The sequence below is a fragment of the Musa acuminata genome, chromosome BXJ3-7, assembly GCF_036884655.1.
Source record: "Musa acuminata AAA Group cultivar baxijiao chromosome BXJ3-7, Cavendish_Baxijiao_AAA, whole genome shotgun sequence".
Lineage (NCBI taxonomy): Eukaryota > Viridiplantae > Streptophyta > Magnoliopsida > Zingiberales > Musaceae > Musa > Musa acuminata.
In genome coordinates this window covers 2193055-2208752 of record NC_088355.1, presented here as the reverse complement: position 1 = coordinate 2208752, position 15698 = coordinate 2193055, and the positions used below count along the sequence as shown (strand labels likewise).

At 38.2% G+C, this 15698-nt stretch overlaps 3 protein-coding genes across 3 annotated transcripts; 2 read left to right on the top strand and 1 right to left on the bottom strand.

Moving 5' to 3' along the window:
• The first annotated feature begins 1816 nt into the window (after nucleotides 1-1816).
• Nucleotides 1817-2530, top strand: LOC135643730 (cyclin-B1-5-like). The gene has a single exon (XM_065161059.1). It carries the CDS (start codon nucleotides 1817-1819, stop codon nucleotides 2528-2530), a length of 714 nt encoding a protein of 237 aa, XP_065017131.1.
• Nucleotides 2531-3414: 884 nt separating this feature from the next.
• On the top strand, nucleotides 3415-6860 carry LOC135642465 (G2/mitotic-specific cyclin S13-7-like). The gene is made up of 9 exons (XM_065158636.1): nucleotides 3415-3609; nucleotides 3834-3930; nucleotides 4032-4116; nucleotides 4225-4389; nucleotides 5516-5605; nucleotides 5697-5945; nucleotides 6033-6191; nucleotides 6275-6453; nucleotides 6540-6860. Exons 1-9 carry the CDS (start codon nucleotides 3543-3545, stop codon nucleotides 6709-6711), a joined length of 1263 nt encoding a protein of 420 aa, XP_065014708.1. The 5' UTR covers nucleotides 3415-3542; the 3' UTR covers nucleotides 6712-6860.
• A 1276-nt stretch (nucleotides 6861-8136) lies between these two features.
• LOC135643602 (auxin-responsive protein SAUR71-like) lies at nucleotides 8137-9079 on the bottom strand. The gene has a single exon (XM_065160754.1). The coding sequence runs from the start codon at nucleotides 8721-8723 to the stop codon at nucleotides 8337-8339; it is 387 nt and encodes a 128-aa protein (XP_065016826.1). The 5' UTR covers nucleotides 8724-9079; the 3' UTR covers nucleotides 8137-8336.
• Nucleotides 9080-15698: the final 6619 nt, after the last annotated feature.

The window sequence follows — 15698 nt, the reverse complement described above, 5'->3', positions numbered from 1 at the left end:
ATTAAGCTATTTGTCACTCAAACGTTAATTCATATTGTTAATAATAAGCAACTCAAATTAGTCAAACACACACCATCTCAACCATTCAATTTCACTAATTAAGGTAAGCATGCTACTAAAATGTAAGGTTTTGAATACGGATCCATATCGACGTTTTAGTACATCCTAAAACTTTAAAAATATCTTTACATATACGCTAGAACGTACCGATTGATATGCCTTTGTAATGATTGAAATCCTAAATGATACCGATCGATACGTCTTGATATCGATCGATACATCTCAATACCAAGGTACTATCCAATAGAGAATGATCCACGTATCGATACCCTCTCGGATCGATACGTACCGTTCAATACGAGCGGTACACATCAAATTGAAAAACCTACTAAAATATAAAAATTTATGGGAGAATATATTAAATTCCACAAAATAACAAGTGAATTGCATGCATTAAAGATGATTGGCATCAAATATTTTCTATCCTCTGTTCTCTGATTATTTTTTTATAATTCTCATTGTTCCCTACACGTGTCTTCTTGTAGATGAATACAAATAAGAACTAAAATTGAAACATGAAAGAAAACAAAAAAAATCTATTTTCATATAGTAATTTTTCAAATGTTCTTCTATTTATGATTTTTTATAATTTTCGAAATTAATTGATTTGATCCAATAAATCATAATGTGTTATTGTTAATGAATTGTTTGGATATACATCTAGGTTACATATTATTAGTTCAACATTAAATAATTTTAATTATTATTAAAATTATTAGTTCAACATATTATTAGTTCAACATTTTTACATTTTTGATACAATGAAAATATATATAAAAAAACTTATCAAAAGCAAATCTTCAAATCTTTTCCGTTCTACAATTATTAAAAAAATCCTAATTGATATAGACGTATTGGATTCAGCCATTTGTCACTCAAATGTTACTTCATATTGTTAATAATAAGCAACTCAAATTATTCACATATACACCATCTCAACCATTCAATTTCACTAATTAAGGTAAGTTTGTCTAAATTTCGAGAGTTTATACTTGTCCCATTGAGTTGGTAAATTTTGAGCATGGTACTAAAATGCAAGGTCTTGAATACCAGTCCATATCGGTGTACCGAGCAAAGCTCGATACGATATGTACTGGTATATACCGTCAGTACGTTAGGGCGTATCGATGGTACACCCTAAAACTTTAAAAATACTTTTACCTACTACGTCAGAACATACTGATCGATATGTCTTAGTAACGATAGAAATCCGAGATGGTACTGGTCGGTACGCTTTGATATCGATCGATACCATCCAATAGAGGACGATCCACGTACCGATATCCTCTCGGATCGGTACGTAACGTCCGATATGAGCGGTAAACATCGAAATTAAGAACCCTACTAAAATATACAGAATCACAATAGAATATATTAGATTCCACAAAATAAGAGGTGAATGCATGTATAATCTTCGTACATCATTTTTGTTTTCTTTCATGTTTCAATTTTAGTTCTTATTTGTATTCATCAACCAGAAGACACGTGTAGGGAACAATGAGAATTATAAGAAAATAATTAGAGAACAGAGGATAGACATTAACGGAAGCATCTGCCTTGACATCCTAAAGGAGCAGTGGAGTCCGACAACATCCAAGGTGAATGCACTTGATCATGCTTCTAATTTCCCAGTTCATTAATTCTTTTAGTGCACTAAAGGACCAGTGGAGTCCTCCTGCTCTGACGATATCCAAGGTGAATGTTCTTGGCAATGTTTGGTGCGTTCAAGTATATTGTCATGTACATTCATTCAGAGATGCCGAGGCACGTAGTTCCTCCATCTAAACTTCTATCAGGCTCAATTATGCCACCGATCTTGGCTGCCGATGGAGATTTATCGGTTCTGTATGCACAGGAAGAGGGAAGGCCTTGTGAGTATATGGACTTCCAAGTTGATATCAATGAGAAAAAGAGATCTATCGTGGCTGATAGGCTGATTGAAGTGCACCACAACTATGGACTACTGCCTGAGACTTTGTATCTCACGTTTCAGATACTCGATCGGTACCTATCGAAGGAGAGAGTGTTGGGGACGGAATTGCTTCTCGTGGGAGTGAGCGCTCTGCTCATTGCGTCCGAGTATGAAGAGCCGACGCCTCGGAAGGTGTATATAAGCTGTCTTCTATCTCAGGTTCTTTTACTTCCTTTCCCTCTCATGATGAGCCGAGAAACTTGCATTCTGATCGTGCCTTGTGTTCAGAACGAAGACTGCGGTGAAGTATCATACCATGTATATACCAAGGAGCAGATACTGGCCAAAGAGAAGGCAATCGTGAAGGCACTCCGATGGAACCTGTCTGTTCGCACGCAGTATGTATTTCTCGTGCGCTTCGTGAGAGCAGCCATGTCCGATAAGGAGGTGCCCAGTCTCGTTCATGTCACTTCACTTTGTCTCCGATATCGTCGATCGATCTTTGTGCTGACCTCGAGTGAACAACCCAGCGGAGAACATGGCCTTCTTCTTTGCTGAGTGCCGATGACCGGCTTCAGAGTCTAGATTTTACTTCTGATGCTTACACGTTTAGTCCTGATCCGTCTCATACATGGAAACAGGAAATGTGCCCATCGATTGATGAGCTTTCATCCACCTGGAGCACTAAACTTTGACTGATGGCGCCAAGGCGTGCGGCACGTTCTCGTCGTCGGCGTCGTCCTCCTCCTCCTCCTCGTCCAGGTGAGTTCCGAATCAAAAACTTTGAGCCGGTTGCTCGATCGTGAGCTTTCATCCACCTCGAGCACTAAACTTGGAGCCGTCGCCTTGCATCCACCTGCTACCAAACTGAAGAAGGTCGCTCGATCGTGACCGGCGAAGAGATGGGACGAGAGGATTCAGATAGTTACTCGGTGATACCAAGTGTACATGTATGTTGTCATCGGTTGCTCACCGTCAAGCGAAGAGTGGCCGAGGACAGGAACAACTACGTCTTCTTCGATATCGGGACTGTAATAGCGGGCAGATGCAACGCATCGTCAATCGACAATTTATTGACTCTGTTTTTGTGCTGCTCAATAATAATAATAATAATAATAATAATAATAATAATATTATTATTATTATTATTATTATTATTATTGATTTCTACTGCTATTAAATTGTTTGAATATAATTTTATGTGACAGAATCATTGTATCGGATTTACATAATTTGAATTAAAATTAATATCCTTAAAATCGTTATTAAAATAATTAAATAATAGTAATAAATAATAATAATAATAATTATTATTATTCATCTCCTCGCGTCAGCTCACTGGGTTAAAACTACCACAGCGTTGGAAGCGCGTGTGCTCACCGCTTCGTGCATATAAAAAGCGGCCACCATAGATAAAACCCGACGCTTTAAGCAGAGAAGAAACGCGAAGAAGAGAGAAGGGCGAAACCCTCGATTCTTCTTCTGTTGCTTCATGTTCTTGTTCTTCTTCTTCTCTCATTCTCTTTCGGGGCGAGAAGCCTCTACCCGAAGGCGAGAAGATAGCTGACTGATGGCGCCAAGGCGTGCGGCACGTCCTCGTCGGCGGCGTCGTCGGCCTCCTCCTCCTCCTCGTCCAGGTGAGTTTCGAATCAAAAGCCCCTCGCATCCTCAGAACTCTTCGTTTCTTGGCTCTACTTTCTTTGCTCTTCTTCCTGTAATGCGACTCCTCCCCTGCCACGGGGACCTTGGTTGATGCGGGTTTTCATCCTTATCTCATTCAAGATCGCGTCCTTTTTCCCTCGATTCGTCCACCCACTTCTCTAGGGTTTCTGAATCCTTGCGCTTATTGTCGTCTCGCTAGGTGCCACTGCTGGACAAATTCGCAAAGCGGCTGTTAGAGGAGGTGCAGCTAGAAAAAGAGGAGTCGACCTGAACGAAGGCGATCGATTGGTTGGCGGGTAACATTTTTGTTGAGATACTCTATTCCTTGATCAGCCAAGTCGAAATTAGGATTTTGAATCTGACTGTTGCTTCTTTCACTTTTGTGTTTCCTGTAAAGACGGGATCCTCTTGCGAACCCCATCCCATCGAGGAGATTCTCTGCTCGGCTTCTGGCGAAGAAACGACTCGCCGTATTCGTTGAGGTATGATATGATTCCAAGATCCCAGCCTCTCACTTGTGTTGCTTATCAGCTTCTTCATCTGATAGTGTTTCATTTAGACTAAACTCATTGACGCTTCATGTTGCTCAGCGTCCAGAGGTTGCTGCTGATTACATTGTCACGGAGAAAAAGGATGGCAGAGAATCCAGTAGTTTGCGTAGCGATTCCCCTGATGAGAAGGGAAATTCCATGATTGACTCAAGGAAGAAAACTGGAGCCCCTACCCTCGCTTCAGCTGTTACTGCTCAAAACAAGGTAGATTTTTCATATTCTTCGCTGATATTAATTTCTTCATCAGTGTTTTTTCTGTTGAATTCTGTATTTTGAGCTCCCGCAGAGGCTCCATGTCAACAGCCGTGGTTAATAAAAGCAACAATTGTGGCTTCAGCAATAAGAGTGATTTTTTAGTACATAAATGTTCCATATGATCTACCTTAGTTTCTGGCACATTTTTTTAGTTATCTCTGTATGGTTTTTTTCACATGTGCAGCATCAGGTTTGAGATTTAGCATCAACTATCAGTCAGGGTTTAGTTTTCAATCCTATTGCTGTTAAACGTATTCCAATCAATTAAACGATGATAAAAATCTCTGACACTCTGTAGCTGATGAGAACACATTGAGTTCATCCAAACTTCGGTTTTTTGGTAACAAATAAACTTGCAGTTATTGTTATTCTCTGGCAATAATGGAAGGACAAGTTAGGCAGATGTGGACCATATCATCCCAGCACTTCCATTTATCCCTGTAGAGCACCATATTTATGGGACTGGATGAGGATGACAGATTGATGACATGAAATCAGTGGTCTGTAGCTTATAGTAATGAATGAATTAGAATAAAAAATTGTTACATTGGTTGGAGTTAAGCTGATCTTTTAAATTTTGAAATGTTAATACAGATTTAGATTCATCCAGGCACAATCTTGTTTTCGGATATCTAATACATCATAAGAAAGGAAAAGTTCTAAACTGAAAAAGAAAGCAGAGCTCTTTATATGGATTATCTTCACAATGGTTTCATGGAAGGAATGAAACTTGAAAGAAACAAAGCAATGTAGCTAAACAGGCTGCAGTTAGGAATACAAATGGATACAGCAATACTTAAGGAAACTAATTATTTTGGATATCGTAATTGTGTGCAATAATTTCTTTTGCACGGTGCAGAAACCAATGGTTCTTTCATGTAAACGTAGCAAAGTAGTGAGTTTAACTATGAGCTGTTCATTAGCTTTCAATAAGATTTGGTTGATGTCATATATGCATCGGAGGCCAGTGTTGTCTTCTCTTCTTTTTTCTTTTCTTTTTTCTACGTAGACCAGCGTGCTTCTCATTGTTCTTGTAAAGGCCTAATGTTTCTCGTATTTGTATCCATATATTTAGGATGACGGTGTCCATAACATTGATGCACTGGAAGTACCGGCTGTTGTGGACTTCGTAGACAATATCTACGACTTTTACAGACATGCTGAGGTATGTAGTTCCTCCATCTTAACTACTGTTATGCTCAATTATGCTAACTAAGTTGGGTGACAACAGAGATTTATTGATCCTGTGTGTGCAGAAATGTGGAAGACCTTGTAAATACATGGACTTCCAAGCTGACATCAATGAAGAGAAGAGATATATGGTGGCTGATAGGCTGATTGAAGTGCACCACAGCTTTGGACTAATGCCCGAGACTTTATATCTTACATTTCATATAATCGATCAGTACCTATCAAAGGAAAAAGTGTCGGGAATGGAGTTGCCACTTGTGGGAATCAATGCTCTGCTCATTGCATCTAAGTATGAAGAATCAAGGTCTCAAACGGTATGTCTTCTAAGTCGAGTTCTTTAACTTCCTTTTCTTATCAGGACGATTTAAGAAACTTTAATGGATATTCTGCCTTGTGTTCAGAACATAGACTATGGTGACATCTTGTGTCATGCATATACCAAGGAACAGATGCTGGCTAAAGAGAGAGAAATTATGAAGACACTCAAATGGAAACTATCTGTTCCCACGCAGTATGTCTTTCTTGTGTGCTTCCTGAAAGCGGCCATGTGCGATAAGGAGGTAAGTATTATAATATGTTTCAGTTCTTTTTGTCTTTGATATTGTCGATCGATGTTTGTACTGATTCCGCGTAAGTAACGCAGGTGGAACACATGGTCTTCTTCTTGGCTGAGCTAGGACTGATGCATTACTCCATGATCACCTATTGGCCATCCTTGGCCGCTGCCTCTGCAGTCTATGCCGCACGGAGCACCCTCAAAAAGACTCCTCTTTGGACTGAAACGCTCATGCATCAGACGGGCTACTCAGAGCAACAGTTGCGGTGAGTGCTGGTTACGAGCCTTCAGGGTCAAGAATTTACTTTTGATGCTTACCATGTTTACTAATCCATCGTATACTTGGAAACAGGAAATGTGCCCAGCAATTGGTGATCTTTCACTCCTCAGCAGCAGAAAGTACGCTGCAGGCGGTCTACAAGAAATATTCGAGCACTAAATTTGGAGCTGTCGCCTTGCATCCGCCTGCTACCGAACTGCTAAGGTCGAAGGAGGTCACCTCATTCATCATGACCGACCAATGAAGAGAGGGGTTGAGAAGATTCTGATAGGTAATCAATGATACCAAGGTATCATCATTGGTATCAGGAGTGTCATTGTGGCAGATGCAAAGCATGATCAATAAACCAATTCATTATCCTGTATATTAAGATCAATTCTTTGCGTTGTTTGATTATGTTCTTGTGCTCCTCGGCTTGCAAAGTGTTTGAGCGTTGAGCTCGCTGTGTCTTCCGTATTGCCTGTGCAACTATGACGAACTCTAGTTATGCCTCATCACTTGTGCCAAAATTATTAATTATGTCATTAAAATATAAATTATAAAAAAAAATATTATTTTTTTTTGAAAAATGAGTATCCAAGAAGTTGATGTCCGACAATATGATCATCAAATATGATGATGATGGGTTATATTTCTTTCGGATATATGTAAAACTAATTTACGAAGAATATCAATTTTAATACTAGGATTGGATTATTATTTTTTTATCAAGTATACAATTAATTCTAGAAATGCGAGCATTTATATTTAGTTTCATCTCGACAAGTTTTCAATATATTAAATTTCATTCTCGTAGTAGTAGCAGCGGCATTAGGCGAGTTCGGCAGTATGTGAATGATGACCGCCCAATTGCAAAAGGACCCCACGTTAGATCTGTAATCAGGACCGTCAGTTCGTGTGTTGGGCCTCCTTGAGTCCGTCCAAAGGATCATTGTGACCATTATGGGCCATCGTCCGCGGGAACCTTAAAGACTAACTACGCCTCCGATCTATGCTTGTACTGATTCCAAGAAAACAACCCGGCTGGAGCAGGTGGTCTTCTTCTTCTTCTCTGAACTAGCACTGATGCACTACTCCATGGTCACCTATTGCCCATCCTTGGCTGCTGCCTCTGCTGTCTATGCAGCAAGGTGCACCCTCGAAAAGAAACCCCTCTGGACTCCAAACGCTAATGATGCAATACACAGGCTACTGGGAGCAACAATTGAAGCATGGCTTACTGCTGATGTTTGCATGTTTACTGATCCGTATCATAATTGAACAAAGGGAATGCGCACAGCAATTGGTGAGCTTTCACTCATCAGTAAGAGCAAGCAAGATGCAGGTGGTTTTCGACAAGCACATAATTTGGAGCTGTTGCCTTGCATCCTTCTGCCAAAGACATTGCTGCTGCAGTCCAAGGAGGTTGCAGCTTTCTGGTAACAAGTGTTCCTGTAATGTATGATTACAAGTATTCCTGTACTGCATTCGGTTGCTGTTCCCAATTTGTGTGTCTATTTTGCCTCTATTGCGAATAATATCATAGTTGTGAGGTGGAGAACACAGTTGACAAAGCGAACAAAGATTGTAAGTAGATCTAATTTCTTGTTCGATCCAAATAATTACTTATAACATGCATCATTCGATCGAACACTGCCGGCCTATCACAGTAATAATAATGCCCAGAACAGATCAAGAAACATACGCATCACAACAAGCTATCGATCACATCTTCTACATCGCATGCTTCAAAGGTCCACGACGAGGCTTCACCATCTCTACCGTACTAAAAACGAAGTGGAGAGGAGACCCTTTTAAGGTGATTACAGACACAAGGAAAGCAAACACATCATATACGTACATATAGCATGGCCATGCACGTGTGGTCATCTAAACACGCCCGGCTATCAGCGGCCGTGCCGGGCTATGCAGGAGGTAGCCGCCGGCGTGGCCTTTGGCGAAGTTGCACCGAGGCGAGTGCAGCTCTGCCGCGTCCTGCTCCACCTCGCACAGCACCCTTTGGAAGAGCTCGACGCCGCAGGGGAGCTCGAGCGGCCCGGCGGCGGCGTACCCGAACTCCTCCTCCGCCTCGTCGAGCAGCATCCGGAACAGCGGGTGGTTGACGCACTCGGTGCGGACCACGAACCGCTCCCTCTCCGGCCCGACGTACACCGAGAAGCAACCCTCCGGTGGCATCTGTCGCTTCTGGTCTCCCTTCCTGTGGCTCCCCAGCGACCGGCACCGCTCCAGTGTCTTCAGTATCAGGCCCTTCCCCATAGGAAGAAGCTTTTATGAAGGAACTACAAGGGGTTTGATATCTACGAGTTTGGACTACGAACCAAGCGAATCCAAAGAGTGCATCAAACTTGTGTCATCACCAAACTGACAGAAAGAGAAGAAGAAGAAGAAGAAGAAAGGAAAAGAAAGAACACAGAACACAAACAGCAGTCGAAGAGGCTTCTGTTCTTATCCTCTGTCATAGACTTGGTGATACATAACCTTCGCTCTCGGGACCTTTGTGTTACTCATGACTCGGAGGAGGAGGCCTAGTCATTCCTGTGAAGAAGATAAAGCAGCAGCAGCAGCAGAAGAAGAAGAAGACCCCCAAATGGAAGAGTGAGTACAATGATCAAGAGCTCGCAAATGCCCATATAAAGAGGGAGGGAGGAGAAGGAGAAGAGAGCTGCACCACATGTGTCTTATTCTTAGTATTATTATTGTTTATCTCTCACGATTGCGTCTATGCGAGGGAGACGTGCATGCGGACATTAACCGAGAGTCGTCTCTACCACCGATGCTGATCTAAAACACACACCAACTCCTCATTGTCAACCATTGCTGCCAATGACTCTTGCAATTTGCTTCCAACCTATTCCTCTCTGTCCTTTCTTCCTGCATGTTTTAACTAAATACTGTGTCCCACCTAATCTAAGCTCGAATCTATCTATCTATTTTCCTTTACATTAGTCTATTTCAAGTTGCCACTCTTTCTACATCCTTGCAGTAAAATAATTCTTTAATCTATCTATGAGAAGAGAGGCTAAGATCTTATATTACTAAAAAATCTTTACTAGTTAAATTAACTAATATATTCTTAATAATTAAACATAAAAAAGAAGATTTATCCATTTAATTAACCTTATTAATAATCAAACGAGTGGCTTAGCACAAGTGGTAGAAAGAAATCCAAATAATCTTAATGGTGGTGACCACGATGGGTTTATCACTTGGATATATAGTCAATTATGATTTGACATGTCAGCTTAGGATGATGAAGATGGAAGTTTTGCGATGAACTGGTCAAGACAACATTATAGTGAGAGATAAATATTATAAACATGATGGATGGAGGCAGCAAGAAATAGGCAACTACATACAAAGACTGGCCTTATTTATAGCTACTGTGATGTCAGGGACTTTGAATATTTTCCATCAATAGGAATAATAATTATTGTTGTTATTATTATTATTTTCTTTGTTATTAATTTAGTGAGTGGGGTTGTGCAATTGTATGTTAAGGAGCAACACTCCATGTTACAACTTAAGTAACGACTTGACTCGCAACACAAGGGATTTCTCATTTCTAAGAAGGTGAGTCATGCAACTCTCAAAGCATTTGTTATCATCCGATACGAGTTGATCACTTACTCTTTGTTACTAAATCTGATTCATCAAAGATGCATTGAATGTTTGATATAATGTTGATTCTAAAATATCTTTCTTGCATAAAGACTCATGTTGATTTGATTCTCGAGTGGGACTCTTAAAATGGATTTAAAAAGTGATGAGAGAACGAGCCATTGTAATATTACGCATAATACAAAATATTTAAAATTTATTGAAATGATATATTTGTCGATGTCGATTGAGGTCTTTATTATTTTTTGATGACATAACAGTCACGTATTGATATAAGTATTCCACTATATGATTATATTTCACATTACATAATCCTATAATTGAGATCGACCTACACAATATCTAAACTTGAATCTCTTAGCATCCTTATAATTGACGATCGAGTTATCAAAATGAACATCGAATTCTATAAAGGATGGATTAAGTTCCATCAATTTTGCATATTCCTTCAAAACATACATAAATTAATTTTGTCCATTACCTAGACAATGAAAACAGAGTCAAACATCCTACCATTGGGTATTGTAATTGAGTGAGATGGTATTGACTGAAATCCTAACTTTTTTTTAATATAGAATATCTTTTTTAAAAATATTTTTTATTTTATAAAAGACGAGATTATCTCTTACCTTTGCCCTGTCAGTTGCGACCTCCGCCCCTCACTATCGCCTATCACCTTTGCCTCATTATGACAACCTCTGTCATTTGCTGTTGTCCGTTGCCTCTATCTCGACTCGTCTATGTGCCCTTGCCCTCGTCATCATCCTCGCTACCACACCCTTATCTTGTCCTTATCATCATCCTCACTCGCGAGCCTTTGCTATCGTCCTCATCCATGTGCCCTCGTCATTATCCTTACTCGTGGACCCTTACCTCAACCTCATCATTGTCCTTGCTTGCATGCCCTCGTCATCCTCACCTATGCACCCTCGTTCTTGTCACCTTTCTTATCACCTCCATGTTACCACCTTTACCTTGCCTTCTCCTCTTCACTTCATGAGGGCACAAGCACAAAGCTAGTATTAGGAGCAGCAGGCAAAGGGTAGGGTGACGGTGTTTAAAATGATACTCCACGATAGTGCCACGGGGCAATAGGGTGGAGACAGTGACGAGGGATTTATGGTAGTGAAGACGACTACAATGATAAGGTGGCAGCAAGCAATGCTGGGGGACAGAGACGACCATGATGGGACGAATACGATGGTAACAAGCAATGGTGAGGGGGCAGAGCCAGTAAAGCATAAAGGAGGCTCAAAAACTTAAAAGTCTTTGTTGAGAATATACCTAATATACATTAAGAAATTAATTAAAATATTAAAATATAATAAATTATATTAACTATTAAAATATTTTCAGAGTTCAAGAATGGAATACGTAGGAGTTCTCATTCTAATTGTGATTCCTCGACAAACAAAATGTCATCTTAATGGTAGACTTTTCTTATCATATAATTAGTGATCTTGAAGGGAAAAAAATGGTAGACTTTTTCCTCTTGGAGTTTACATATAACCTTTAGTACTATATATATTTTTATTTCATGATCTATATAACCAAATTTACAATAGATGTAATGAAAATTAAAGAACATTAATAGAAATCCATGGCTATAAATGGTAGATCTTAATGACTACAAATTACTAGAATGATCGTTTTAGTACTAATAAATTAAACAAATTTATTTTTATTTTATGATCGACCATTATGCCACCACATCATCCTTCTCAATTATTTTAATCATAAATAATAAAAAATTTGTGATTGTAAATAATAGATCTTTTGTTTATCTCTATCTTCGCCTTTTCGAAAACTCGAATATCTTACCAAATTAATTATCGAAAGGATCATATTGGGAATCTCCGACGTCAATCTTTTGTACACACCTCGATATAATATCGGGAGGTTGAAAGTTCCGCATCGCCATCTCGACTCCACACCAATATCGACTCCACACCAATAGATCGATTTTAGTTTGATTTAAGTCAACATGCTCGGATCAGGTCGAGTCGCTTCGCGAAACCACTTTGGAGACAACATGCCTATGAAAGCAATGGCCCAACCCCGTTGATTCACGTCTACAACAGTGTAAAGGTGGCTAAGCAGATACATTTGATTGCTTAGCTTGCAAAAGAAGACAATGATTGCCTCACTAACCCAAACCAAATCCTATCCGATCAATAAATAGAAATCACATAAAACACTAATATCAGAATGATTATTTAGAATATTTTATTATAAGTTGATTATATTTCGTCTTTTAGCCATTATTATAGGATTTATCCTTTATTGCTAATGAATATTTATCTATGTGAGTAGTTAAATAGGAAAAAAGATAAAGAGCACATAGAAAATTTCATATTCTAATCATGTCTTCCATGTTCTCCTCTATTTAGCTTTTATGCCAACTGTTATAACACCATCTGCTCCCAAAAGAGAATCTATTCTTAATCTTTAGCTGTCTTATAAAACTTAAGATAGAGAGAAGACAAATTAGTGACAAGCAAATGCATGAGCATACTTTGTTGATTCTAAAATAAATTTATAAGCTTTAAATGATCACACAATAAAATATTCATAGGTCAACCAATTGATCCCCCTTGTTGCTACAAGGCTGGACAAGGATTGAAATATTTCATCCCTATGATTGGAGGGAATGTATGACTTTTCCACTCTAAAGATAGAACAAGGAAGGGCTACAGGAAATAAAAAAGGGTACAAGGCTGGACAAGGATTCACAGTGGTTTCTAGAATTGAAATCTTTCATCCCTATGATTGAAGGGAATGTATGACTTTTCCACTCTAAAGATAGAACAAGGAAGGGCTACAGGAAACTAGAAAAAAAAAAGGTATGAAAGCCATGATCATGACACTGATTTGAAAATTTTCATCACTGATAATATTTTAAGCATTAATCAGGGAATCAAGAAAACATCAACCAATGTTAACTAATAGTAGTTGTGACAAGAAACCTTAGAACATTGGAAAACACTTGCCTTGAAACAAACAAATTTGAAAAAGTTGAAAACAATTGGCTTGGAACTCAGTTGCAATGTTGCCATCACTAATGAGATTATGTAGTCATATATTAATGTACACCAAAGTGGTTGGTCCAACAGAGTTCAATGTAATCAGAAGAGGATTTGAAGCATGAATATAAAACTGCTACAGCTTCTCCAAAACCATGGGCGGCACACCATTTCCTACCCTTAAAAAGTAGTCTAATCCTATCCACATAGCGTGACTTCTCCTTACTTCTGTCAGGATTTACTTGATCTATGGACTGCTGTGATGTGTTCTTTTGTGTTATACTATTGTTTTCCAGGTATATATTTGCATGCCTAAGTCACTGATTCAAAGACATATACATCAAGATGAAGAGTGACAGTTTTCATTCCACACTTGCCTAAGTCATAGTTTGCATCACCTAAAACAAAACTAGCATCAACAACAATAAAGATGTTTTTTTTAATACAACAAATGTAGCATTTTGACTTTTATAGAGTATCATTTATGGCAATGCTCAATGGAAAGAGAATTATAAGTTAAATATGTGGTCTTGGTGTCGTAAGAGCTGATGGGCTAATTGACATGTCAATTTCATTGAAAATGATAATAGTATACTCATTAGATTCTTATATGATAATCTTATTCTTGCTCACTACGGATGTGAAACTAATCAAGAGTTTCCAATTTGGGATTAATTGGAATGTTACAAATCTCCTCCACTTAAAAACTTGATTAGTCACGACCCGATCCATACAATCTCCCCTCATTAATCTCGTCAATTCTGATACCATTTGTCATGACCCATGAGATAATTGGTCTGGCAGCTTTATTGAACCCAAATCATTGACTAAAATGGTTAAATTGATGTTGACAATAATACATCCACTCTTATAAATCAATCTTAGTCTTATCTATTTTGATGTGGGAGTGTTACACTTACTCCACTCATCAATAAATACATTCTTATCTCTCTCTCTCTCTCTCTCTCTCTCTCTCTATATATATATATATATATATATGCCCGTTTATAGTTGGTCATTATGTGTTGAAAGGTTCCGGACTTCCTAGATTTTGTTTCTTTAACTTGCACTCTTAATTTCTTTAAAGAAAAAAAAACTTAAATTACTTTAAAGATGGATTACAACCTAAACCTTCAGTAAAATTATCTAGTAAAAATCATAAGGACCAAAAGTTCAAATAACTATTTTGAGTACCAGATCCATAAAAGTGGACAGGGTCATATTATTGTAAATCATATCCCAAGATCTTCTCAAAGAAAAACAAAAAAAAGGATGGAAACAAATCATATCTCAAAATCTTTAATCAAAAGTTGAAATAAATGACTAAGTTTGGCTCACTTTAACCTCGTTCTGACCTATCATATCAATAGCTTTCGTTTTAGGAACAACTCCAAAATCTCCATCCTATCACTTTCTGTGCAGAAAAATAATTTACATATTTAAATATGCAAATTGTAAGACAAAATTGTACTTCAAGTTCATAATGATGTGAAGTAGATTACTGATTAGTAGCCTGCAGAATTCAACTCTGTTCTGCCATAGGAGCACCTTAGAAATTTGCTACTGGAAGTCTTCCCTTTGAGAAAAATCTAAGACCAACCTAGCAAGTAATCAAGTTATACTCTTTAAGTATCACATATCAACTAGAATGACACAGATAGGAAGTTTCCAACTTTTATCTCTACTAACACAGTAACATGTAGAAAGAACACCACTAACGAAAAAGAATTCTGAATAATGACAACTCTTTTCACAAACTAATCAAGTTATGATTTATGGAACAAATGATCGTGCACCAAAAGGAGTTGAAAGTAAATACCATCCAGAGAATCGAAACCACATTCCAGAACTGGTAAATCTCAAAAAGAGACAGCATTCACCACCATTCACGACTATACTTTTTCAAAAAATTCCTCTTTTAGAAGACAAACAATTAGAACATCGAGGAATTCGCGCGCATACAAACACGAAACTGAGAAAAGATATTAATCAAAAGGAAACGAGAACAAAACCCTCGAACCATAGAGATCCACAGGTAATACGGCCCGCCGAACCTAATGCGACCGAGCGAGGCAAGAGTAGCACGTCGAGGGAGGCGACAGCCCCTGTAGATCCGCCCATTCTACTCCAGGCGCTGCTTCGAGGACTACGATTGCTAGCCAGGAGGAGACTGTGGGCTTTTGACGCCGAGCAGAGAAAAGAGAGCAAAAAGGGGAGAAATGATGGAGAGTTTTCTTTTCTTTTTTGGGGTCCTTTTTTAAAATGTCTATATAATGATTACTAATAGGTAATTTAAATTAAATATATAATTTTAAAACAGAATGTTATTATATTTCTAATATGATAGAAATTAGGTAATGAATATATATATTTTTTAAATCGTACTTTGATTAATAGTTAATGATTTAACATTCTAATTTAATTTTGCTAGTTGAAAAATGAAAGAATAATTTGATTAATTTATATGACTAAGTAGATCTACTATTAATAAAAAATATATACAAATTTTCTCTTTAGCCATATATATTTTCTATAAAATAAAGAATTATATTCTTGAAGCATATACATCAAGCCAAGAAAAATTAATAAT

What these genes read in the sequence shown, in the direction of transcription:
- LOC135642465 (XM_065158636.1), top strand. Translation starts at nt 3,543, where the DNA reads ATGGCGCCAAGGCGTGCGGCACGTCCTCGTCGGCGGCGTCGTCGGCCT. An exon ending in ACTTTTACAGACATGCTGAG is followed by an intron (nt 5,606 to 5,696) that starts GTATGTAGTTCC and finishes CTGTGTGTGCAG; the next exon opens with AAATGTGGAAGACCTTGTAA. An exon ending in AAGAATCAAGGTCTCAAACG is followed by an intron (nt 5,946 to 6,032) that starts GTATGTCTTCTA and finishes CCTTGTGTTCAG; the next exon opens with AACATAGACTATGGTGACAT.
- LOC135643730 (XM_065161059.1), top strand. Translation starts at nt 1,817, where the DNA reads ATGCCGAGGCACGTAGTTCCTCCATCTAAACTTCTATCAGGCTCAATT.
- LOC135643602 (XM_065160754.1), bottom strand. Translation starts at nt 8,723, where the DNA reads ATGGGGAAGGGCCTGATACTGAAGACACTGGAGCGGTGCCGGTCGCTG.